The 26,240-nt window shown below is 42.1% G+C and overlaps 2 protein-coding genes across 2 annotated transcripts in view; both read right to left on the bottom strand.

The window, feature by feature from the left end:
* Positions 1–8,930: 8,930 nt before the first annotated feature.
* The window catches only part of hs3st3b1b (heparan sulfate (glucosamine) 3-O-sulfotransferase 3B1b), a 25,829-nt gene continuing 8,519 nt past the window's right edge, over positions 8,931–26,240 (bottom strand). Inside the window, exon 2 of the mRNA XM_032502007.1 lies at positions 8,931–12,068. Within this exon, the coding sequence (XP_032357898.1) occupies positions 11,450–12,068 (619 nt within the window). The 3' untranslated portion in view covers positions 8,931–11,449. The remainder of the gene's footprint in view (positions 12,069–26,240) is intronic.
* cox10 (cytochrome c oxidase assembly factor heme A:farnesyltransferase COX10) overlaps positions 19,598–26,240 on the bottom strand; it is a 55,563-nt gene continuing 48,920 nt past the window's right edge. Inside the window, exon 9 of the transcript XR_004327186.1 lies at positions 19,598–19,610. The gene's annotated coding sequence lies outside the window, so the exon portion shown is untranslated. The remainder of the gene's footprint in view (positions 19,611–26,240) is intronic.

The raw sequence follows: 26,240 nt of genomic DNA, 5'->3' as shown, positions 1-26,240 counted from the left end.
GTTTTGTGACTGAGGGGAATTCCACTGAGACAACCCTGACTTTATAGATTTGCGCAAGCCTTTCTTTATCTTCTTTTCTCTCCTAATTCCATTGACACGTACAGTATATACGGGAGTCTAAATTTACTGTACGACGTTTCTATTTTTTGCTGAATGTAAAAAAAACTAAAAATGCATATGCCAATGTCTCTGACCCAATCAAAAATCTACTATAATCAGATGATGTTGATTCAGTTGAAAATGTAGTTAAAAACACCGGAGAAGTAGCACACACGATACAGAAATATAACACCAATTTAAACTTGGCAGCACTACAGTACGTCCAGCTCCAACATCCAGAGTGAGTTAAGAGTCTTGCTCAGGGACACGTTGGTTGATGTATCGCAATGGGAATTGAATCCAGATCTCCCACACCAAAGGCATGCGTCTACCACTGCGCCATCACCACCAAATTTAATTAAATTTAAAATGTAACAGCAAAAGGTATTTCGAAAGTGTCCCCCATTATGCTGAATAATCCACAGCACTCGCTGTAACAGTTATAGTGACTATATTTTTTGGTAAAATAGCTCAAATGAAAGTTGCTCATTGCCAAAGTCTATGGAATATCTCAAGTAACCAGAACCAGAGGTGTGGATCAGAAAGGGTAGTGCAGATAATTAAGTCCAATACATGGTGTGTTTGACCAGAACATTCCCTAACAAAGAGAGACCAGCAACAATAGCAGCAGTGTGCTTCAAAATCCACCTTTTTTTCGTCATGTCATAATTACCATGCACCATGTAATCAGAGCTGATATCAATATGTACTTGGGTACATAGAAATATATGACGCACAGATCCAAGACCTGCAGCTAAACAAAAGGACCCTATCTCGTCCAACTCACGTCCTGATTAGGTCATGTATACAAAGCAGAAAGGGACCTGTGAAAATCTCGGAACATTGTTATTGTAAAGTATATTAGTAGTTTATAAATTTATATATGTAGAAAATGTTTTTTCCTTAATATGGCTGTGGAGCGTGCAGACTAAACGAGGGGTACAGCACAGGCCAGATTGCGTGTGAAGCCATCCACCGAGCACCACTTCCTTTTTAAAGAGCTGCACCATGTTGAGCTCTCAAAGGAGAGCAGGGTAGACAGCTAAATCTTTAATGCCCCCCCTGCAGCCCCTCTGCCATGTTTCCAGCCATTGTGACAAGACTGTTTAGATATTGTGCAATTGCTTTGCAGCAGCTTGAAGCTAATATGATCAAACACACCACATAGCAACCTGCTCTGGAGGTTGTGTCAAGGGATGGGGGGGTGGGGGAGAAGGGGGTTTGGATCAGGGAAGGAGGAGGAGATGAATGGGAAGAGTCCGCGTGTCTAGCGCTGCCAGGTGTCTGTTTCCATCCCAAAGCAGCAGCCGCCTGTACCCATAACAGCCCGGGAGGCACACACGATGACAATAAGACGTCATCTGCAAACACCACAATCACCCCCCTGTCATTTTGCTGAGCTCCTCTATTAATTACACAAAACCTTTTCTGTAAGATGGCTCGCTTGGCTGCCAGCCCGGGAATCTATCATTACTGTATCTGCATCTGTCTGATCCATGAACAGGTTAATCAGGTTAGTCATGAGTTAATACAGGTGGCTTGGATTCAGGGGAAAAGCTGGGTGCTCGCCAAGAGAACATGCTCCACTTCAACCTGCCAAGCATGGCTTTTTTCTACTCTTTTTATCGTCATTTACACCACATCCTGTTTGTCTTCCCCTCCGGTGTGTCTTTCAATGCTCCAGCTGACCAATTATCCAGCTCCAGACTTGTAAATATCGACGATGATTTCTGATGAAAAGCAAGTCACTACCTGCATGTGGATACATACTGCCTAAATGGATACTGATAGCTCTGTTTGCACTGTATCATATTGTGCTGTAATATGGGCCGCTGTTTACTTTGTGCGATATATTTTCCATTGAGGTTGAGTGGCTCATGGAGGAGCAGTGCCACCAGTGTACACCTCCCCCACAGCAGCATTAGCCGATATTTCCAACTGGCAGTGTCTCAGCCACATCTGTGTCCTTGTTTGGACATCGGCATTGTCTATTGTGGGAGACTTGAGTCTTCTCTCCCTGTGGAAACACAGTTGGTGTATTGGCATACATACAATGTTAATCTTAAATTTAACCACATCATGCTTTTAGCAAAACTGATTTACACTATGAATATATTTTGGGTTTTATGGAAACATTATAAAGTAAATGCTATGTGGAAATACCACCAATGTACCAAATGTTTTATTCCCTTAGGATGTCTGGGACTGACAGGAAGGAAATAGTTTGCCCACCTTTTTTATTTGCCACTACATCACAGCATGCACACTGTGGGGATTCCGCTATGTTCCAAGCATTACAGCCCACCTCTTCCTTGGGGGTTGGTATAGCACAAACTAGACTATTTGGTGAGTTTAGCCACTGCAAATTGGGATTGGAAGCTTAATTTCATTATGAAATGTTTTATTCCATCTGAGACTGCCTCAGTAAAGTGAATTTGGACTTTAAGATACAGTATACTGTTGCATATTGTTTACATTAGCTGTGGAGGAGAGGTGGTCACTGAACAAACTGTTATCCATCACGGATAACAGAGGAGCACCTTCTCTAAGGCCAGCCACACACTGGATGCGTCGTGCGAGAGTGTCAGCTGCGTGGCGTGTCCGTTTTTTTTTGGTTAACATGTTAGAGCTTACACACTGCCTGCGTGACATGCACGTTTCACGCGCGGCTCAAGCCAGGCCGAAAAGCGTGCACTAGAACTAGAACCAACACAACACACGATTGTATTCTAAGTGTTTCCAGACAAAATAGAATAGGAAAAGATATTTATATGTCATTGTGACACAAATGCATTTTGATAAATGACATGTTTGAAAGTCTCTAGGTTTAGACATTAATGCAGGAATTTCTTTTCTTCAAATATTGCACCTGTCATAGGCTACTGAACAAAATATTCTGTAACCTATTTTGCCGTTAATACTGCCAATGTTGTCTTGCTTTGAATCAAATCAGTAGCCCATACAGTATATTTATGTTTACCCATTTTTCAGAGTTCGACTCTGTCGGCGCTATGTCCCGAGGTAGCCCTCCCTGTACATCCTCTAGCATCAGACACACTGGTGTGTAGATATAGACAAACCCACACAGCCGCCACGCAGCTGGCACGCAACAGAATTGCCACGCAGCCAGTGTGTAGCCGGGCTAAGAGGCTCAGACAGCTTTAATGTCGCACTGACCGCTCCATGAAATCATTCCTACCCCAGGCACACACAAAAAAAAAAAAAAAAACACTTTATCCCTGAGTGTTAGATAAGACTCAGACATCAAGATACATCATAACTGCACAAACATAGGTTCACTTACATCTTTATTAATACTATTTAAATGGTTCTTCATTTTCATTCCTAACATGTACGTTGTACATTCTCCTATCCTATTTATTATTTTAAACATATTGTATCCTATTATTTCATGTACATTCTGTATGCATGAAGTGTGTCTAATATTTAGCTGTAATTTTCCATACTTGGGATCAATACAACTTCATCTGTCTATCTATCCAAAATATTTCAAATTATAACTTTTCCTTATTTGAATAAGCTCCGTTTTGAGTTGTGTTCTGCAGCAAGGGATCTTTTGTTGGTTTTGTTTGTGCAACCTAAAAAAGGAACACACAAACAAGGACCAGGATGTGTCAGTCAAATATAGAGCATCTATACCCCTGAGAACACAAAGAGAAAACATTGATTCAGAGCTAATTATAACTTAAGAAATCTAGACCAGTCCAAACTTAACTTGGTTGGATGAAAAATACGGTAAAATATCTTAAATATGGCTATGCAGGGTAAAAATTTAAATGGAAATACTCTGACTAGTTTCCTTTTAATTAATTTGATTTCCACACTGCAAACGCTTCCTTATTTTATTAACTTGATCCACTGCAAAGTTCAGTTCAGTTTTGCTAAGTGAATTAGCAATTATATGCCATAATATTCTAAAATCATTTCACAACTGCAGCAAACAACAACAACAAAACATTTATATTAGCAGTGTGTCAAATATGACAAAACTGTCGACAGAGTCCTCTGCACTGCACCATTTTCTGATTTGTAACTCAGTGTGAAATTTATCTGCTGAGATACATACCGGCATTAGCATTGCCAAAATCCCCATGACCATAAAAACTTCACCCACAATTTGCTGCAGATGTCAACATCCCTGTCGTCCGTGGACAGGTTTGTAAATACATCACCTCTAATATTGTGAATGGGAGCCCTGTTAAATACACAGAGGTGTTTCAGACGCTTGTAAATAATCAGCCCTGGAGGTGTATCTCATTATAAGCCATAAGGAAACATAGGCTGCTTTTACAGGGAGTGAGGGTGTGTGTAAAGGGAGGTGGCATTTCCGATAAGCAGGCAGACCCACCACTACCAGCAACCAAACCTCCCACACAGCTATGGGTCACCTAAAACCATACAGACCCCCCACTTCCATAACCACACTGCCAGGCTAAGCAGGAAACAGAAAAAAAAAAAAAAAGAATGCCAGGATGGTGGTTGGTTTTTTTTCAACCACTCCACAGAAAGCCAACTCTACACATTACACAAACTGTCTGCCTCCAATGCTTATTCAATCACACCACATGTATTTAACAGGAGGCTAGCTTAAAAAAAAACTTGTTTGTGTATAAGAAGTGTAAATATTGAACTGTCAAATGGTTAACAGATTCTGTTAACACATTCACGACATTCTGAATTGTGAGTGGCAAAAAGCAAAGAAACAGCCGGACACAAACCTTACTGGATGAATGCAACCCTTTTAATAATAAATGTTTTCAAGCAAATAGATAGAGGTACACAAATAACTCTAATACTTCCGTTTCGGGTTGTGGTTCATGTTTAATGCCAACCCAATACATCAAGTTTAAATGTCCTACAAAAATACAACTACATAGTAAAACATCCAACATCCAGATTAGAAGGGGGGGGGGGGGATCTCTTGGCACCTCACAAGTCAATTCCGATTTAGAGGCCAACGATTCGATTCTAAACTGATTCTCGATGCAACAATTTTCATATGTACCTATATATTATATGTATTTCCATACGTGGTTTGTCTCTGTCGGTCTCTTTCTCTCACCCCAAACCGGTCGAGGCAGATGACCGCCCACCCTGAGCCATGGTTCTGCTCGAGGTTTCTGCCTTCTAAAAGGACGTTTTTCCTTGCCTCTGTCGGCTAGTGCTTGCTCTTGGTGGGAATTGTTGGGATTCTGTAAATAACATCACAGAGTACGGTCCTGCTCTTTTATGAAAAGATAATGAGATAACTGTTGTTGTGATTTGGTGCTATATAAATAAAAAATGTAATTGAAAAGAAATATACATATAAATCTGAGTTTGTTAGACTTTGGCATATACAGTATTTGTCACAAGTTTTAATGAAATGTTTTGTCTGCTGGAGTTTTCATTGTGTAGTCATTCCATGCCTAAGCCTTAAACATGCTGAATCCCCTTCTCTCACAGGGATCTTCCATGTTAGAGGCTCAGGCGTGTTTAAAGGTGGAGAATTGTTCTTTTAGAACATGACATGAGGTGGTCAGATGTAATGGGATAAAGTAGATCAATGTAATTTACCTAAATGTTTTATGCATGTCTTATTAGACCATGTGTATATACAAAACTATTGTTTGTTTCCTTTTGGCCAGTTTTGAGTGTGCTGTTTTTGTGTGCATTATCTTTCAGTCTCTGTGTTTTCTGATTTGTAAGTCTGTAGACTATAACTTTTAAATACTTTTTTTTTATATCTATTTTTTTAATTATCGATTACTAACTTATCAGAATCAAGCATTGAATCGTTCTAGCGAGAATCGCGACACATCCATCTAAGAATCTATTTCTTTTTTTTCCCCACCCATGAAGATTAGGTATAATAATGAAAAATACGCCAAATATCCGCTTGGAAACTTTAATATTGTGTATCGGGAACACACAAACGTTTTGGGGGGGGGGGTCCCCACTGCATCAGGATTCAATTTTTGAAGAATTGTTTGTACAATTCCGTAAGCCAATTTACGTGGTAATTTATCACTTGACCACAGACAATGTACCGTACAAAGCTGAATACAAGCAAGCACACACCAAGCTAAGCACAGCAGAGAACGGGGATGATGAACCTTCCTGACTAAACTGCATTAGACAGATGACAGCATAAAAATAATTTTATATGGCATAAATGTATTTTCTGCTTTCATATCCTACTACAATTGTTTTTAATCCTATGACTCACAGGGTTGGGAATCATTGGAATGTACTATGCACTGAACTGAGTTGGATTAACCTTAACCCAGCAATCCACCGCAGCAGTGCAAGATGCATTAGGTGTGCAGCATATTGATTCCTGTACATTCAAATTCATGTGCTTTCAAATTACAACAACTCAGAGCTATAGTGCTGGGGATAAAGCAGGAGAGGACCATTGGTACATAAACTTCAGGTTAGCAATAACTTTGGAGTGTGGCAGCAGCATAAAGCACACAACAGGTCAGCAGTTAATTGCATGAAGAATAGTACAGCCATCTGACCCTAAAGCCATTTCTTTTTGAGGTGAAACATCTCTGTATAATGTCGAACTGAACACAAAGTGTTTGGAGAAAATACAAATGTTACCATCTAGCATGTGACAAGCCAAGTTAAATTTCTAACCAGTAGTTAATTAAACAAGGAAATAGTTAAGCAAATGGGCTATCTACAAAGACACCGGCCATGTTTAAATCCCTAAAAGCAACATGCACACATTAGCCTACTAGCAACCCCAAAACAACAGCAACAACCAAGGGAGACATATTACTTTCACAGTCTATGGAAATATGTCCCAATTAAGTCCACAATACTTTAGACATGACTAATCATATTTTATCAGCACCTAAATGAACACCATGAAAGTCCCATAACATTCCAAACAGCAACAAAAACCGCGGAAATTATCAGCCAGCAGCCAAATGTAAAACAGAGCCAATACACTGACTCAAAACATGCATGTTAGCACAAGAAGTTAGCACTTAGCTTGCCGTGTTTCAATGAAGCAGAGGTCCCCCTGGCTTCTCCTTTGGGAAGAAGCTGCAGCATCATGGACTTCTGACTTCCACCTGTGTGGACCACAGCTGATGTGAATGAAGGAAGAAGAATATTTTGGTTTCCAAGCAGCAGCAACAGTGTCACAACCGCATTATTTACTCCACAACGTCCTCTTAAAGTGACAAAATCATATTAGTTGGTGGACAGCTTGCTAATGAAATGCTATGTTAGCTAGCAGCGAGCAGCCATTTAGCATGGAGTAGGCGGAGCTTCTCGAGCTAAAAAGGTGTGTTTGATATACTCACATACCAGCAAGAGTCATGTCATCTCCTTAAGTGGCTTAACTCAATTAAAGGCTCAGTTCACCCAAATGACAAAACACATCGTCACTTAATAGACGATAAAGCAGCTTATGCGTGGCTACCTTGTGTCATTGAAAAGTCGCTACCGTGGTGTTGTCTGGTTTGGGTGTTGTCCGTGTTTTTGTCTTAAAACTTTGACCCTTTCTCGGTGTGATTTTAGTTCATTAAAGTAAATTGTAACATTATGTTAGCCAAAAATATTTTGTTCAGGGTTTGTTGGAAGACAGTCTAAGGAGTTGGCTGTTCATTTTTGCATCTTGCTGATCAGCCACCATATTGGAAATCGTAGCTCCACCCTCTTGTCTAAATATGGGGCGTTTCTCAATCTGTGTTCTTCTATGGACTTGTGTCCTTGTGTCCTTGTGAAACGTCATGTTTGGTGGCCAAAGTACTGAACATAGCATAAATAAATAAATTCATTTTAAAGATGTTTTAAGGAGAGAAATCAGCTGTGTAAATTTTGAATATAGGCAGTTCTACGAAAATTGATGGTGAATTAAAAAAGCCTTCGGAGTTGGAAAGCTATGCAAACCCCGGCGGGCGAGCTTGCTGCGCCAGCCGGGAATGACTCTCGCGAGCCGGTCAGTCAGTCAGCTCACAGACCCCTCTGGCCCCAAGGTCCTAGACACCGACTCTCTCTGGCCCCACATTTAGTTTTTGCCAGTTTTTATTGTATTTTTATTGGCCAGTGATACTTATAGCACTTAAATGAAAACCTGGAAGACTGAACAACAAAACAACAAGGCGGTTGTGAAGGGTGACCGTCCTTGCTTTATTATGAATAACCACATCAAAGCTGACTATAACGTGGCAGCGCCCTCGTGCTGGGGTTTTGCGCAATAACAGGAAGAACGCTTCGTCTCAAAACTGTCAACAGCGTTTGTGTGCTTCTGAACTTGCGAGTTCAGTCTTCCAGTACAGCTAGCAAGTACGTTCTCCCCAAGAACACAAGTCCGTTCTTTGCTTACTTGGTATTGAGAAACGCCCATGGTCACTGCTAGTTAAAAAAACCAGACCAATATGGCGACCGCAAAACTGCCCAACTCGAAGCTTCAAAACAGTAGTCTACCAATGGGTGACGTCATGGTGGCTACGTCCACTACTTTTATACACTCCATAGGCTCCACAAATAAAATCCCATTCTCCTAATCGAGGGTGGAGGCATTTTTGTTTTATTGTTATATATTGGCAAATCCACCCTTTAATGTTGAACATCCCCAAGCTGTGTTTTACCTGTAAATGATGGTAAGAAAATGAACACACTCCCCAAAATATACAGTTTATGTCTGGTTCTGCTAGTACACTTTATGTCACAGCTTTTATGGAAGAGTTCATGACTTAGTCATCATGCCCTTTAAAAGTGGTATTCATTAAATGTAAATTGCCACTTAAATAATAAAACTATGGAAGAGAATCAATAAAAAAATAAAAGTCAGTCACAAGAGGATTTGGTAAAATATATACTTTTTTATTTATTTCTTCATACAAAGAAATATTTTGAATGTTCAGTATTTAATCATCTAGAAACATCTGTTCCATTTTGCTTTTGCCTTGTGTAAAATTAATTCCTTTGATGTACATATACCACAAAATACTTGATTTACATGTCCTTTTCATTTTTGTACATACAGATCTGCTAGTCTAAATACATATTATATGTGGGTAAGACAAACATTTTTAACAATTTTTAGATTTTAAAACAGGCTGAATAAAACTCAACCATAACCGGTGCAGCCACATGAAGTAAACCTATGAGTGCAAGATGTTGTTTTTTTTCAGATATTCCCTCAGTTGCATGAAAACAGAATTTAAATGCCGTTCTAGATCAATTACGGGGACCATGTCAGACTTTCCTTTCAGAACGTGACAGCTTGCTGAGAGAGGTCATGATAAATTATTTTTTTAAATAATCAAACATTGCACTAAAGAGAGCAGGGGAGATGAAGGCTTTCTCTACATGCATTCTCGCTAGGTGTATCATCGCTCAGGCAGAGTGAAAGTAAACGCTAGCACTACAAAAAAATGCAGTTTAACAAGCCTCCATCTCCCCTGCTACTTACCATTGGTTTGAGGTTAAACCAGGCAGCTGGAAAATAAGAGAAATAGCTGAATTGGGGTCATTCTCAGTCTTAATGACAGGAGCAGGCTAACTGGGTTGTATTGAATGGTTAAAGAGGCACTGCGTTTTCTTAACTTCACAAAGAAAAATGGACAATCAAATGTAACTTTTCAATAAAACGGAGTGACAATCTGACCTTTAAAATTGATTTGAGGGTATTTTAGTGTGAGGATAGGTTGTGTACATTCAGTCTGGGCCCTGTGTAAACACATGAAGCCCTCCTCTGGATGCTAATAATCCCTTGCCATTATCCCTGCATTTTCATAATGGCCACCACATTGAGCATGCATAGCATAGTGTAGCACAGCATAACGCAGCATAGCACGGCCACCTCCCTGTGCCCTTACTATAGCATGCCACCCGCTGAAAAAAGATGGGGCAGCACATCAAAGAATGATAACTATGCGTTTTCTCCCTCTTGCATATCAAGAATTCAAGTAGAAAGACAAAATCAAAGAAGCGATGCAGGGGGAAAAGCAGAGATAGCAACTTAAGCTGTGTAAAACGTGATATCAACCCAAAGGGTTTTTTTTGGCAACAAGTAGAGATTTTGTGAGTGAGCGAGGATGACAAGTGTGAATAAGGCATAAATTATATAGGCCATGGACGATGGTACATGAGGTTTTCAACATTAGAGAGGTTAGAAACTGATCCCCCCCCCCTCATGCCCCGCCTGAGGCAATTCTTGCTGTGCTGAAAATGCTTCACAAAAACCTTTCCTCTTCCTTTGATCTCTTTAGTCGGGGATATAAGATGGGCCTGGTGGACTTCTGTTTGAAGACACGCTATTCCAGTGAGGCAAAACCAAGATGTTGTTTGTCTGTCTGTCATCTTTTTTATCTTTATGCTCTATTTCTGACAGATATGCCTCTGCTACCTCACGCAAAGATTTTTCCATCTTACCGTGAAAACAAGGCACACACTCCTCCTGCTCTACTCAACAAATGAAATGCCTCTCAAGGAAATTTGATTGAGACTTTGTGTGACCTTTGAACTGAGCAGATAGGACAAAGAGCCTGGCTCTCAGCCAACACTGCTTCTAATGGGGAGTTAGAGAGCGAGAGCTCGATCGATCAGCCAGTTACCTTTACCAGATTAGCATAATGTTAACATGGGCCCTTATGTGGTCTGGGATAGAATTTAACGTTTGATGGATGGGTCATTCATTAGAGCAGGCAGCAGGAGCATTGAGAATGAAAGGGCAGCTGTATACTTTAAGCATGAGTGACACAATGAGGATCAATTAGGCCTATTGATCTAACTGTTATTGAGTGGAAAGGGACGTGAGATCTGCAGTTTAGGCCTATGCCGTTGCAGGAAAATTGGACTGTAGAAAACTTAAGTGGAAGGTGTGTGTTGCAGTAGAACATGGTACAGAAGAATCACACTCAGAATGACAGGGTTTGGTTGAGGATAAAGTTATGATGCATATATAAATGAGAATGCACATGGATGCGTGTTCTCCATTTCTCTGTGAGCACTCTGTACCCGTAATATGGTGCTTTGACATTTCCCCCCCCTAATTTCTGCTTTAGTCATCGCTGATTATTTGCATTACGAAGCACCGGTAAATCCACTGAGTTTACAGGACCACGAGGGAGGAGCGAGATAATTCAAAATTAAAATGAGGAATGTTAAAAACAACATGTGGGCCAGATGTTATGTACAAATATGGTTAGGCAGCTTAGTGAATTAATTGCTTAGAAATAAAAATAAATTATTATAAAATAGATTTCTGTACATTTTACATATATATAGCAATATCTCCACATCTTGCCATTGAATTACAGATGAAAAAAATAACTTCTCAACAAATGAAACAAAAACCAAAATGTCTTTTATGATTTTCACATCAATCCCAACCAAAGTTATGCCCCGTCATCTGGTAGAACTTCATGTTGAAGGGCCTGTAGAAGTCCCGTAGCCTCTGCACCACCTCAGGGTCAATGTTGGGATGGGTCCGCCCTTTGGTTTTGCCCAGGCAGTGGGGCTTGCTGCTGCCCTCCGCCTTCTTGAGGCACGGGAAACCCTTGGTCTGGTTGAAGTAAAAGTGTTTGTCTGTGATGATCCTCTTGAGCCCCAGGAAGTCCTGCACGCGGCCCAGCTCTCCGGCCGGGTCACTGATCAGCCGCTCGCCGCTCACAAACAGGATCTGCTTCATGGGGAAGTACTGCAGCCAGTTGTCCAGGTGCTTGGCGTAGATGCCGATCTGGATGGCGCTCCATGAGGTGTCGATGAGCCCCGTAGTCCTGTTTTTGAAAGTGAGGCTCTCGAAAGAGGGGATGTCAGGCTTCTTGGACAGTGTCTGTGTGTAGTCCGAGATAGCCCTGGTGACGGGGTCCCTCACCACCACGATCAGCTTGGTGTCCCGGGACATGGTGGATATCCTGGCTGGAGCCTCTCTGGTCACAAAGTAGCTGGGGGTTTTCTCCATGGTGATCTGGCCCTCCAGGGTCTTGGGCATCAGCTCCCTGCACAAAAAAAGATACAAAAAGGAGGTTAGAAAAAGGGTAAGGTGGAGCAAAATGTAATCAAGTTGACGGAGTGACTGTGTTCTGTAATCAATGACTCACTGAGCCTGTTTAGCCTTATTATAGGGCTCAAAAACCTATTAGTGCAGGCAGCTATCCAACATCAACATGCTCACTCACTTATAAGATATCTCACTTCTGACAGAAAACAGAGAACCCGTATTTACTACATAATCAAACACAGGAAACATTTACAGGAATTTCTAAACATTACCGACCCTGAATTTCACCATGTTAAGGATTAGGAGCTGGCGTTTTCCACCACTGCGCAAACTACTCAATCCTACCCTTATCTTTTGGCAGCAAACCTGCTGTGTTGTTCTTAATAATGGTCATTGTGATTAGCCTTACAATGCGTTTTTTATGCATAAGCTCACAACATGTGTGAATCCCATTATCTGATGTGTCTTTACTGAGCTTGTCTTTCCTCAAACCTCCCTGCTGGATATAATATTCCAGACTTAGTCAAAATCCACCCTCCCCTTTTTACACCTTCGGAGCAACAAACAAACAAAAAACACTTGATCTGCCTTGCTGAGTCAGGCATAGTTCTGCCACAGTGCCCTGCCCTCCATCCGACCAGCAAAAAAACTCTAATGCGCTACAATGCTGAAAGATGATGAGGCTTGTAAGAAAGAAGGGAAAGAGAATCTGTTTTTTGACAAGAGTGGGTTTGGTTTTGGGGGGCTGGCTGATGGGCTTTACACAGATATGTTACATGCAGACATATAATCAAGAGGTACTTGAGAACAACTTTCTCAACACACTCTGCTCTCTCAGCATTAGGTTTCACAATTGGTGGCCAACCGCAGAGTCTCGATTATGGTGGAGGCGATAAGAGCGGTTTGACTGACATTGGGATGTGGATCACCTTTCTCTCTTTGGGCCCTGCACCAGGAAGAAAACTATTTGTAATGTACGTGGGATCCAAGGTGTTTCTGGTGCTGGCTGGACAGATTGGAGGGGTTTGAATTATGGACCGTAAACAGTCAAATCCAAAAGACAACTGCAGAAGACAAACAACTAAAAAAAGTGAATAAGCGGTGTAAAGCACTTGAAGAAGGAAAAAACAAAGGAAGGACAAGATAACAGAGAGCACTTATCAGGGTGAACATGCTCTTGCAGATAAGACTCCTGTTGAACCTGTTGTACCCTGAGCCTCACCTTTGTTGTTAAGGCCAGGGCACTGATACACCATTGTGTAGACAGTACTATTGTGGTCCATCCCATTCAAATTCTGTGTAATCTTACACAGCGTTTTTTTCACACTGAGAAAGGTAAAAGACGTTGAAACTACAATGTTGAACACTTGGAAGTCTGTAATACTCGACTCCTCCCCAGAGCTTCAGCTGTTCTTCAGAAAGAAAAAAAAGAAAAAAGCTGGAATCTAGTTCACGTCCATCCAGCTCATGGATAATTTATGGAACATCAGCTCTCCGTCAATGCACATATTTGTGTGCAAGAAAGGGGGAATGGTAAGGGGACTGAGAAAAATACCTACGGTAACTTCAGGTTACCAATAAAATACCTCATGGAAATGGTGTTGGCAGATTTGTGTAATTGTTATGCAGTGCCAGTGATCTAATTATGATAATATCTTCTTGATTGCTGAAACATCAGAGGGGTGAATACAGTGGACGAGGGTCAAGCAAAGCGGTTTCCAAAAGCTCATTCAAGGCCAGACTGGGTAATAAATAAACAAGCTGGGAATCTAACGCCAGCCCAGCTCTTTGGTTTTTATTTCTGCCCACAAAAATGCTTAAAAATCATCCAAAATAGGTAAAATCACAAAATGTGTCTCATGTGCATGCAACCAATCACATGTGATGACAGGTTTAGATCATACCATTAGGTTAAAAGCAGTCTGGGGGCTGTCTACAGTTCTGAGTTACTGTAACTGGCCAGTGTTATTTTCACTATAATTTACCCATTCCATTTAGCATTTTTAATACACTGGGCAAATCATATGGCCAGGCTACCCAGAATTCTCCAGGTGCGCCTGATAGCCAGTCCCGACCCAAGCTCATTAATAGCCTATTTAAATCTAAACAGACACAGCATGGGGTTTGGTGCAAAAGCATAAATGATCACTCCGCCAGCAAACCAGTCCTGGAGGTATAAATGCAAACAACACATTATGAGCACACACAGTAATTATCTGTCACAAGGTAAAGGTGTTTATGCAGCACCCACGTGAATGTCGTTAAGGAATATAAACCAAACATGCTCGACTTAAACTGCACGCTATTTGTCATTCTGTTGGTGTACAATGGTGATACTGCCTGCAAGCTTTTTGTCATTCCTTGTGCTAACATACAAAAAGAGTCCAGAGCCGACACAGAAAGAGGCAAATGGCTTCCCATCTAATCCGATTTAAACATGACAATGCAGCATGGAGATAGGGAGGAGGCCTGAGTTGTGCATAGTGATAGATTATGCTGATCCAGGCTGAGGGATTTCCAACAAAAAAAAAAGAAATAATAAAATCAAGAGTTGGGGGTTGGAGAAGCACATAACAAGGAGATGGTTGCCCGCTTTCTCTGCCAAAGAGGTAAAAAAGAAAAAAGGCAGGAAGAGAGAAAAGTGAAGAGAGGAGGGGTATTTTAGTGGGACAAGTAGCTCTTGGAGAAACAATGGCTATTATGCTCCTTTTTGATTTATGAGGTGCTGCTTTCAAAGATTCCGTCAGCAAACAGGCAAGTCTGTGACACCGGGCTCCTCTTTTTTCCTGCTTTTCTTTGAAAGTGAGCCATTGTCCATGAGCGGAGGGGTGAGCAGGGCAGTGGTCAGGGCAGGGGGGCGGGGATGGGGGCAGGGCAGAGAGGAGGCAGATAGGAGGAGAAGGAGGGAGAGAAGGGTGCTTATCGACGGCTGAGTGGAGCACTTCTCCGTCCTTCACAACCTCGAGTGAGAGAAGTCTTTTGGAGAGCTGTGAAGTTGAACGTGTGCCAAACTTGCCCTGCAAACATCACCCTGTCCCTCTTAGATACCAAGGACTCCTACTATGGGAAACAGTAATAGTAAAAACTGTAAATAACTAACTTGAACATCATGACGCAAAACTTTTTCCTTGCCTGGCTTGTACTTTTACATGATATATATCTGTTTTCTCTCCTTGTCTGTCTGCACCTTTGTCCATTGAGAATATTTCCAAGTTAAAAGACATGCCAAAAACAGAGATAAGACACAAAGCAGAAGCCCTTGTCACACGACAGCATCAAACAGGGGCCGATGGAGTGGCCCTTTGGCCTGTGTTTTAAAGAGCCCTCATCCCAGTGGAGATAAACGGCAGGCAGGAAAAGGGTTATTTCTGTCTGATGCTTCTGCCTCCCTCCTGTCATGTTTGATTTGATGATAACGGGCTGCCACTGAGCTGTCTGTGAACCAGCATCCCTGAAAAAATGACTAGTTTCCTCATGGACAAAAGGGATAAAAGCTATTTGGCGTGTGTCTGTCCGATTTTCCTGTTCGATACAAAAGGTTTTCAATTGTCTCATATGTCTGGATGTTGAAAGCATTTGAATCTCAAATTAGGGTTTGTTTATTTGAATACAGACAAATCAGAGGGCACTTTGTATCCAACAACAAAAGGGACGGGGAGGCTTAATTCGAATGGGCATTTGGAGCTAAAGATGTCTGGTTTCTATGGCTTAAAGACCCTGGAGCGAGTGTTCTCTCCTCATGGGAAGTAACACCACACTAAACAACAGCGTACACTGAACAGTGCTCTAAGTAGAGGCTGAACCAATGGAAACAACAAATCTAAAAAATGGGCTACTTCTGGCAATTCACGTAGATATTCAACATCAACAATTCACTTCTTTGTGCTGAAGTCCTGAGTTTTCTTTACATTAAAACACTCCACAGTCTCCACTCTTCACCGCGTTCTCTTCTCCATTGATCCTAGAGGTTCCCCCGACCCCTGACATTCAGGCCTTGAGGTCCGATAGCAAAGTGACACTTCACAAGTAGGAAGATGGAGAGGGAGGAAATGAGGGGAGAAGTACTGAAAGGCTCCTTTTCTTTACCAAGGGCCTCTTACTCCAGCCCTTCACATGAACCAATGCGATGGACGCACAAGCGTTTATCGGGAAATACAAAGAAACATCTTTATTCCTCAATGTATGATAATGATCTTGAGCGCCACTTCAGAGTTGAACATGGTACAAATTGGATGTTTTGAATCCCGGAGACAACAAGCATTTGAGTGTAACAAGCAAATTTGAACAAAGCGTCTTTCAGAAGACAATGCGTGAAATTTGATGACTGTAAAAATCTCTTTCCTGGTGTCAGAAATACTGTTGAAAGGAGGCATACATTCCTGGATGAGTCACTGATAAATAAAAGCAGTGTTCATTATCAGCACTCCCTTTTGAAGCTCTCAGCTCACAGTTGGAGAAGCCTATATGCTATGAAATGGAACTGAAATGAGCAACATGTTTATGTAACATGCATGCCAACGCATACACACGTATGGGTACTACAGAGGGAGGCAGGCATGCATGTCTCTGCTGGCTCACTGAATTTGGTCAAAATAGCATTTAAGCACATACAGAAGCCAGAGATTTTGAAATACACTCCACTGTGCCTGGAGTCTGACATTATATTTAACCACAAAGAACGGCTTTGGCTGTAAATTAAAAGAATAGAGAAGATGGTTTATGGCGCTGTCGGCCCGGTACACTCGGGAGAGGAGCTCCGGCTGCAGTTACAGAAGCTTCATCTGGCCTCTCTTTCAAGCACTTGAAGTGGAGTCCAGGTGTTAGTATGTGGCCACTTAAAAACTTTAACTTTTTGACAGTTCATTTCCTGGCTGAGAAGAGCCAGATATCTCTGCCTAAAAGTGAGACCTTGCAGGAGTGTATGCTGAAGGAGGTCTGTGTGCATCTGTGTCTTAGATACAGTACGTCTCTGGTTTTGTGTTTGGATACCAAAAAGTATGCATACCTTTGCACTTGCTGATGTACGTCTCCATATCTGTCTTTCACACCTGCTTGTAACTTTATACCTGCGTGATGAACCCTGAGTGATGCTGCAGCTTCATCAACCTGATCAGAGTCAACTGTCAGTGTTCCTCCCGAGCCTGAGGTTTCAAATTAACAGGCTTCACTGAATAATGGTGTCACTGGAAACCCAGGAAGGTGGCTGAGTGGAAGCCCCTCCGAATCATCTGTCTGCTAAAAGGATTAATAATGCAGGCTGGCCTCGTATCACACACTCAGACCTGGATAACGCGGCCCTGCATGGGATGATGTGGTTATAAGGAAGACAGCATTTTGAAAGCAAAATTTTTCCTCCAGATTTCTGCTGCAAGTGTCCTTTGGAAGTAGCATTTGGTGCTAATGCTAGTATTTATAAGTGGTGCCGCCATTATATTTTATGATACCGTTAGAGGTACATGAGCACAGAGAAAGAAACTTATTTTTGACAAATTTCACAAAGAATCGGTGAGTGTGGATCAATGTAGCCACATCTCTAGCTTGTATAGGTTTTCTGATATGTATCAGATTATGTTGACACCCCTACTGCTAATACATACAACTGGGGGCGAAGAGGGACCTTATTGTGGGAGATCCTACTACTCTAACTTATTAATAAATCAAAATGTAGCCAGAGATCTTAGGCTAACAGGCTGTAATTTACAAGGAGACGTTACAGAAGATTAGAACTTTTCTAGTAACAAGTGGGAAAGAAGGGAGTCTAAGGGACGGGCACAACACGATTTACGGTCAAAGTAGAATGAAGACCATTTTAAGCTTTTCCAGAACAACATAAACTGAGTGCAATGGCCTAACTGGCAGGAGCTTTCATCTTGTTTCTTGCTCAGTGACGCTTTGACACCCAAACTCTGTGCTGGTGTCCTGATCTGGTTGATAAATGCAGCTCCCAGACCTCTTTACTCCATCAAGAAGTTGCACTATGTCAGAGAAGCCTGGGAATCTACTGACCCTCCGTGTAAACAAAGCAGTTAACCCGCCAGACGCAACCCGTCCATCCATCATTTTTCACTGGAATCAGGGAGTCATGCTTTGCCAGAGTGGAGCATTTTTTATCGTCTTGTCTCTCACAGCCGGAGTGTGTGTGTGAGTGTGTGTGTGTATGTACAAGAGTGTGTAGTCAAGGGAGAGCGAATGACAGAGAGAATGTGAGTCAAAGAGGGAGAAAAGGGGAGTCAGGCCTTGCGGTCACAGACCATCCAGACTGGTTTTGGGCTCAAACCCAGCTTGGTTTTGGGAGAAACATCATACACTGGTAAAGTACAATAAATAAATAGAGAACTAACCACCAAATATAATGTCATGGACTACATGGGGTCAGACACCCCAACAGCATATTACTCCGAGCCGCAGCTTCAGATATTGCCTCTTTTAGGTCCTCAAAATACTTAAGTGAGGCTGAGAAATTCTACTCATATACCATTGTGGTTGCCTTGTGATGGGCAGCATCGCAGAGGCGTGACAAGCACAAATTGTTCAATTCAATAAGTAACTATCATTTTCCCCACTCGGAAAATCTGTTTTTAAGTATATTTGTTGCCGTTTGGCACCTTTGGAAAACACAGGAATTTGTGGAGCCATAAGGGGTTTTCAGGCCTGGAACCGCATCTGCCTGTAGCCATAGACGGCTGCATGGAATTACCGAGTGTTAATAACCCTCCAGTCAAGTGAAGGAGCCCACCATGTGGTATAAATAAAACAGAGTTGGTGAAAGGTTATGGTGGAGGGTTGAACATAGAAATACCTCCTCCCTTCCACTCATGAATGTGCAACAGCATTTGTTGGGATGTTCAAAAAAGCTTCCTTCTTCTGGCTTCTGAGAGGTGAAAGATCCCCTCGTTTTGGTAACACTTAACACAACATCTCACTGCTTTGTTTGACATGCGATACACGTTGAGTCACCGGAGCAATCTGGCTAATCACGGTCTGTGCCTCGACAACACCAAACATACCGCTAAACTCTTTTCTTTTCTTTTCTTGCCAGCAGACACACTCACACACCCTCTTTGAAATCCACCACTTGGCGATATTACCCAGAATGTGTTTAGCGCTAGTAATCCTCACTAATCAGGGTGTTTGCTCTGGGTGTTTGCTGAAGGTGTTAGCCTGGAGCTCGCCACACATACCACCGCTCCATCAGGATCTGGGCGCGACTGGCTGACAGCTCGGACGAAATAAACCGATGAACCGTGAAAGGATAAAAAAAACAACAACAGGGAAAACAACAATGAAGGGCTGCAGGTGAAGACTCGCTGTGCATTTCTGGGTGTCTTTTTGTGTGGGTGTGCAGGCAGAATCAGCCATTCTGACTGATTCCTGACACTTGACATGCACCAAGAAGCACATGACTCCTTGATCTAGCTACAGCAAAGATGAATAAAAGATGAAACAGACTCGAGAAGAACATACATGCCACCACCCCCACTCCCTAGACGCACGCACAGTCACACACACACACACACACACACATACACACACACACAAACTCCGACAGAGAGAGAAGGGGAGTGAGCAAGCTACTTTGCATCCTGTTTGAATTGGCTGTCATCCGTAACTGCCTGCACACCTTTTCAAAGAAAGCTTACCTTATAATACCTACACACTATGATGCATTTGATGTAATTCGTAAACACAGTTACACATGTTTTATTCTTGATTAATAACCTCATTTACAATGCGTTTAATTAATATACTATCATACTTTATGAATGATGGATTCCCCATTTCCAAATTAAGTATTAGGCCAATTCCAAACCTGTCATTTATAAGCTGTTAAAGGGTCACAAGATTATTTAGAAAGTGCCTTTCAATCTCATTTCCAAAGGCTTTGTGAGGCATCAATAGTTCTCACCTGAGATGAGTTCACACAACTACAAGTACCTGATTTAATCATGAATTCCAGTATTAAGTGTACAGTATTAAGTACACTTACACAATGACTGACCATTAGTGCATGTCTTAATCATTATATGTGTGAATACATACATAAATGTGCATCTAAATAATTTGGTAACCATTTACTTACACTTTCTGAATGATCTTGTGAACCATTGTTTCACGAGATCCTAAATAACTGATTTGTATTTCATGTTAAACAATTTTAATTAAAATTACAAATAGTGATTCCATCATTTGTAAAGTACGATAATACAATCATGAAACGCTGTATAGATGAGCTTATTAATCAGGAATAAAACTTGTATAACTGTGTTTATGAACACCGAACTAATGTGTAATAATGTAGGAACAATGCTTAAGTATTTACTGAAACTTAAATGGGCGCTATCCAGTTTTGGCCTTTTCTTCGTTGTTTTCTCGCTTTTTGCTTGCAGGTTTCTGTTTAGAGCCCCCCCCCTCTACAGCTTTGGAATAGATATTTGGCAGCTCCTATGTTTACTTGTGACTGACTCCTCACTCGGTCAGTCCGCCGTTTCCTCTTTCTCTGTTCCTTCGACAATGCTTTCCTTCCTTTCTGTTTCTTTTTTGCAGGCACCAGCCGTGATAATAGTGTGAAAAACTCAGAAAAACTCCATCACTACCTTTTCATCCGGTTCGTGAATGGCCGTATGTGTGCAGTGCCTTGAAGCAATTCGCTACATCGCGAGACCTGATATCACCCGATACTTCCTGATGCTGAGTCCGGCGACTCACCAAAGTTGCAAGGGTGGTTATTCCCGCTCACAAGCGCCAGGGGGGAGCGAGACGACCACCATTCAACTCAAAAAAAGTCAAATAACCATTCCAATGACTCTGAAGCTGTTCAGGTAAGGTAAATCAAGCTACAAAAAAACTGCATGGTTCCTCTTTCACTAATGCTTTATGGTGTGTTGTTATGATAAAGTGTTGCCAGAAGGGGTAACTACAAAGTGTGTATGCGAGAAAGAGGGGATTTCCTCTCTACTGTATGTCACTCAGTGAGCAGAAAACCATCTTCCTGTGTGTTTGGGTTATTATTATTTTTTTGCTTCCTCACACTGCAGCTGTTGTTGCAGGATAATGGTTTACAAATTCCTGACCTGAAGACAGCCTGCCTCCCTAGCTAATGTATAATTAGGTAAATTGAGTAACGATAGCACCAGTCATGACAATTAACCTGCTCCTTTAACAGATGGAAAGAGTGGCAGCAGAACTCCTCAGGCAATCCTACTGTTTTCTTTGGATTGGAGCCTGGATGTTGTCTCCTACAATATCTCTGAGCACCTCCAAGACAGGATAATTACTGTTAAGAAAACCAGGCATCGTTTTAACCATTTCTAATACAAAATGTTGCCAAAAGCAGACATCGGAGCTCGAAGCTCATTTTCAGGGTTTCGTTATTTCTTTCAGGAGACGGTTGTGGAGCAAATGTTTTCACCCCTCCGCAGTATCTCTATCAGTAAGCCGCTTGGCTAGAGGTGAAACAGGATCTGCTCTATCTCTGGGCCAGGAAGCTGTTTTGTGAAGGGAGTAAATACAAAGAGAAATGGGTAGAGATATTTGAGAAATGCTTAAAGCTTAATACTATATGTTAGCCCTTGACTGGAGAACTTTAGAGGATGTTTGTTTTCAACAGCTAAATAATTTCATTTTTTTCTTCATTTTCACTTCATATCCACTTCGCTTTTTCTAGAATTAGAGAGTACTTGCATACTTTTGCCAAAATATGCACAAAACTCAAAGTTTCCTTATTTGAAAAATAGAAAATTGTAATTTTTTGTTATTCTGATTTGGATCTTAAACACGCAGAGACACAAATCATAGGGTATCTGCCAGAATAACTTCTATTTGAGTGAGTACCGTAGTTTAAAAGAAAAATGCATACACTATGCCCACCAGGCCCTTTACTTTGCAATACCTGCTAAAAGATAAAAGAAAATAAAAGCATTTTAAAAATGAAAAACAATTCACACAGACACCCCGCTTATTCCTTAAACCACACAACTAAACTTTTGATCAAATTTGTTCTAATCTGTTACCAAGGTTTTGGATATCCTGCTCCTTTTGTTGTTGTTTTTAAATGAAAAGTCGGAGCAGAAATGTAGCGGTTTAATAGCGGTGTCGTAGTTTTGCTGGATCCAAAAGATACAGCATGCTGTCTCAAGCACCGCCTTCTGATTCCGATCAGTCAAACAAGGGAGAGAAAAACTACTTGTGGTGGGAAATAATTGGAAGTGAGTTGAGTGTGGCCAGGTTGTCTTGGAGTTGAGCTGAAGTGTTCTTCCAGCTCTTATGAGAGAGCCCAACAGCTCTGGGAGTTCATCTAAATGGAGAGAGAGTGACTAGTGTCGAGCAGCCATGGAGCAGAGAGACAACTCAGGGCTTCTAATGAGCGCTGCTCTTTTACTGCCAGGCTAATGGAAACCTCAGGAGACCTCAGCCGCTCTCTCTCTTTCTATGTGTGTGTGTGTGTGTGTGTGTGTGTGTGTGTTTGTGTGTGTGCGTCCTCTCTTCCCAGAGGCAGGCACACTCTCCAGCACCCTAATGGCTACCTCTGGGACTTAATACCTGGGACAAGTGAAGATTTACAGGTTTACTGGCCTCACTTTCTCCTCCTCTTCCTTCACCTTCTCCTCAATTACATTTTCTTTTCTTTGGAAAGCACTGAGGAGTTCCCTGATTAACCTATTAATCTTTGATTAACAAAAAGCGTGTTATGTTTTTCCCAGACTCCGTGGGAAGTTTTTAATGTGCTAAAGAGTTTATTGTTTATTTAACAGCGATGAATGAGCATGAACTCTGGAGGGAGGATGCCTGCGTCTGTTCTGACATGTGCAACAACATCCAAATTATCACCTCGTTAAAATGGGCCTAACTCACACGTAGCACAGAGGGAGGGTTTGTTTGCCACTTTCTCCGTCCCGCCCTTCCTTTCTTCGTCCATTGCTACTTTATTAAATGTCTTTTACATGTATTTTTCATTGTTTTTTAACTTTAAATTGCATAGAAAAGAAATAAAAAGGCATTCTGTGGCTCAGTCGTATGAGTCTTCTGTCTCCAGAGTGAATGAGCACAACGCTCCACACTTTTTAAAATGAGCGTGTGTGTGTGCCTGTGTTTTACAGGAGTTCAGGAGTGTTGTGAATGTCTGACAGAAAGTTCCTCTCAGGCTCTGTGGTTTTTATTTTCAGCTCCAGCAGGAGGTTCCTGTCTGTGGCGGCCATATTGTCTTCAATATGGGGAGGGGGGGAAGGCCACCACAGTGCAACACTGCCACTCCTCTCTCCACAGGTCTCTCCTTTCACAATTAACCGCTTGTAATTTGGGGATGAAAGCTGCCTTTTCTCTGTTTCTCCACCCCCCCCCCGGTCACTCTCTATTCTCGGATGAGCCATGCCAGCTTAGGCAGTGAGGAGAGAGGGCCTTCGTCCCTTAAAACGGACTTCTTTCAGAGACGGGCACTAGTGGTCAGCGAGGCCTGCAGCGAGCCCCGCCCAGGATTGGACAAACCGAGCATGACATGTGACACTATTCTTACACACCAGCAGAGCAAGTGCACAGCTGGAGAACGGAGAAAAGCAGTTCATAAGGGAGGGATTTGGGGATGATGTTCGGGGGAGGAACTGGGATGTACCGGGGGGGAACCGTTGACCATTAACAGATAATCCACTCATTTGGGAACACAAGGTAGAAGTTAAGCCAACATGGAGGCACAGTTTTAAACCGCTTGTTTTTATGTTGGCCGCTGCGGCTGAGGATTTGAGCGCAGGATGTGAACCTGCTGTCAGCTGTACGGTTGGCTGGCCGGGCGCTCGGTCCCCGAGGAGTCCGTGGAGTTCCAGGAATCAGGAAACAATCAGAGCGCCAAAGTATCTAATCATCTGAAATCATCTTTGTCTTGTCTAGAACTGTAAGTGGGTGAGAGCCACTTAAAGTTTTAGTGCTCATTGATTCTGTCAAATGCAGAGTTTTGAAAGTAAACAGAAATCATGCTCATTTACATAACTCAAGAGGCTTAAAAAAAACTGTTCTGCCGTGCTATTGTTTTCTGCAAGGAGCGGCTATAAAATTCCCAGTGGGGCTTGTAGGTTCCAGCAGCTTTCTGATGCACTACAGATGGTCAACACACAGACCCTGTCAGCAAGCAAACGTAGGTCTGACCCCAGCCAAAGGCCCTTCACCCATCCCTACACATTACCTCCAATCAGGCCTGACCAATCAATACTGGCTATCCCAGAGGAGCCAGGCCATGCTGATCTTTGTGCACGCTGTCTGAGTGTTTCCTTCTTTTGTGACTGGGGATGAAAATGATTTGTGGCTTCACAGCTGAGCCTGTCACAACCATCCATACAAGCCTTTTCAATACCTGTTGGCTTTCTACATCACATCCCATGTATGCAAACATCAGCAGAAGATGTTTTGCAAACAGTTATGATTTGATGCCCTTCACTGGGGCTCTATGTAACCAGGTGGCCTCTTTTGGCCATTAAGAGGAAAGGAAGGAGAGCGAGTTCAGTGGCAACAGAGAATGGATGGGTCACCTACATGGAAATAGGAGCACCCCTGTGGTGAGCAGATAAAAGGACGTGCACCCATCCAGAACTGTCCCTGACTTGGCAAGAAGCAGCAGCCTGACTCGGGCTCTAGCGGTGGGGGGTGCCCCGGCCTTTAGATAACGGCTTTCAAACTGAGCTGACTTCCGCAAGCATCCAAAGTCTGATAGCGGAACATGTTTTTTCTTTTCTTTTGAAGGAGCCTCCTTTTCCACAATGCACCACTTGTCTTTTTGTGTGTGTGTAGCTTTTAGGGACGCTGCATTGTCAGTCCGTTTACCTCCACAGTGTTTTATCACAGAGATCCAAAGGTTGACCAGAGAGACATCCTGCACCGGGGATGGCGCCGGTTCAATCCCACCATGCTCTCAACAGCGACTGAAGCCTAACCTTTGATCACAAACCACATCACACAAGGACTGAAGATTACATAGTTCAGTGTGTGGGCTCCAAGTTACTGTGTATATTGCATTATTATGACTGAACAGTTGACAACTAGAATTTACAAACACGTAACCGTAAAAATGTCCTCAACAAAAGACAACTTCTGATGCTTTCAAGAAACTGCTAAGTTAAACTAATCTTCAAAAAACTACAAACACAACATCACAATCCTCATAGCACTCCATACGGCAATACACTGCATGACTACGCTCCCTCCAACATGCTCCCAACTCCTTGTTTAATGCTAAAGCCACTGCGAGGGAGGAGCAACAGCGTCAACACTGCCGGGCCCCGACAGAGAGCTAAGACCAGAGCCCGCGACACGACAGCAAAACCACAGTACAGTAATTATATATCAAAGCCCCTTCAAAGCCAATAGGGCTAAATGGAATATGGAGAGAGCGACATGCACCACAGACTGACAGGGTGAGATGAGGGCCGCAGTCAACAAGAGTTAGGAGTAAATAAAATACCTCACATTTATGAGAACTGCAGCAGTGTGGAAAGAGTAAACTTTGAGTCACAAGTGACATGACCCTTCAAACAAACTGTGAATATAGAAATAAATATATAATAAGTCTGACAATCTTACACACAACTGCTAAACTAAAACCAAAGTGAGTGTGCTTTTGCTGTTGTTGCTCCTCAACTTTGGTACAACCTCCCAGAAAGTCTCAAAGAAGTAAAATTACTGCCTTTTTTTATTTTCATCCTGCATTTCTTCTTTGGCTTTTTAAAGATGTTATAACTTTATATAATTTACTGGTTTGTGCACGTTGTCTCCTTGTCTTCTCTGCCAGTTTTCTCCTATTTATCTTTGATTTCTCTTGTTTTAAAAAGTGCAAAAAATGTGCTCGCAGGCTAACCTTTAATACCACTTACTCAGTAGCATTTTATAAAAAAAAATATGATCCGATTACTTGCTCACACTGCTGACCCTGAGCTTTATTAGACATGGATTCTTAATCTTTCCGGCAATCGGTTTATTGAATATGCCATTACAGTATTGTTTGTGCCGAAGATAAGTCAAATGCTTAACTTATCGCTGTCAGATAACACCAGTCCGCTTTCAGAGAACAGGTGCAAACAGAAAATGAGAAGTAATGAACCAACGTTCCTGTTCACACTGGCCTGCTGAGCCCTGACTCTCTCTTTCTGTGTGTGTGTGTGTGTGTGTGTGTGTGTGTGTGTGTGTGTGTGTG

This window comes from Etheostoma spectabile, chromosome 21, assembly GCF_008692095.1.
Source record: "Etheostoma spectabile isolate EspeVRDwgs_2016 chromosome 21, UIUC_Espe_1.0, whole genome shotgun sequence".
NCBI lineage: Eukaryota > Metazoa > Chordata > Actinopteri > Perciformes > Percidae > Etheostoma > Etheostoma spectabile.
Note: the sequence above shows the minus strand (reverse complement) of the source record. Positions and strands in the feature narration are given on the sequence as shown.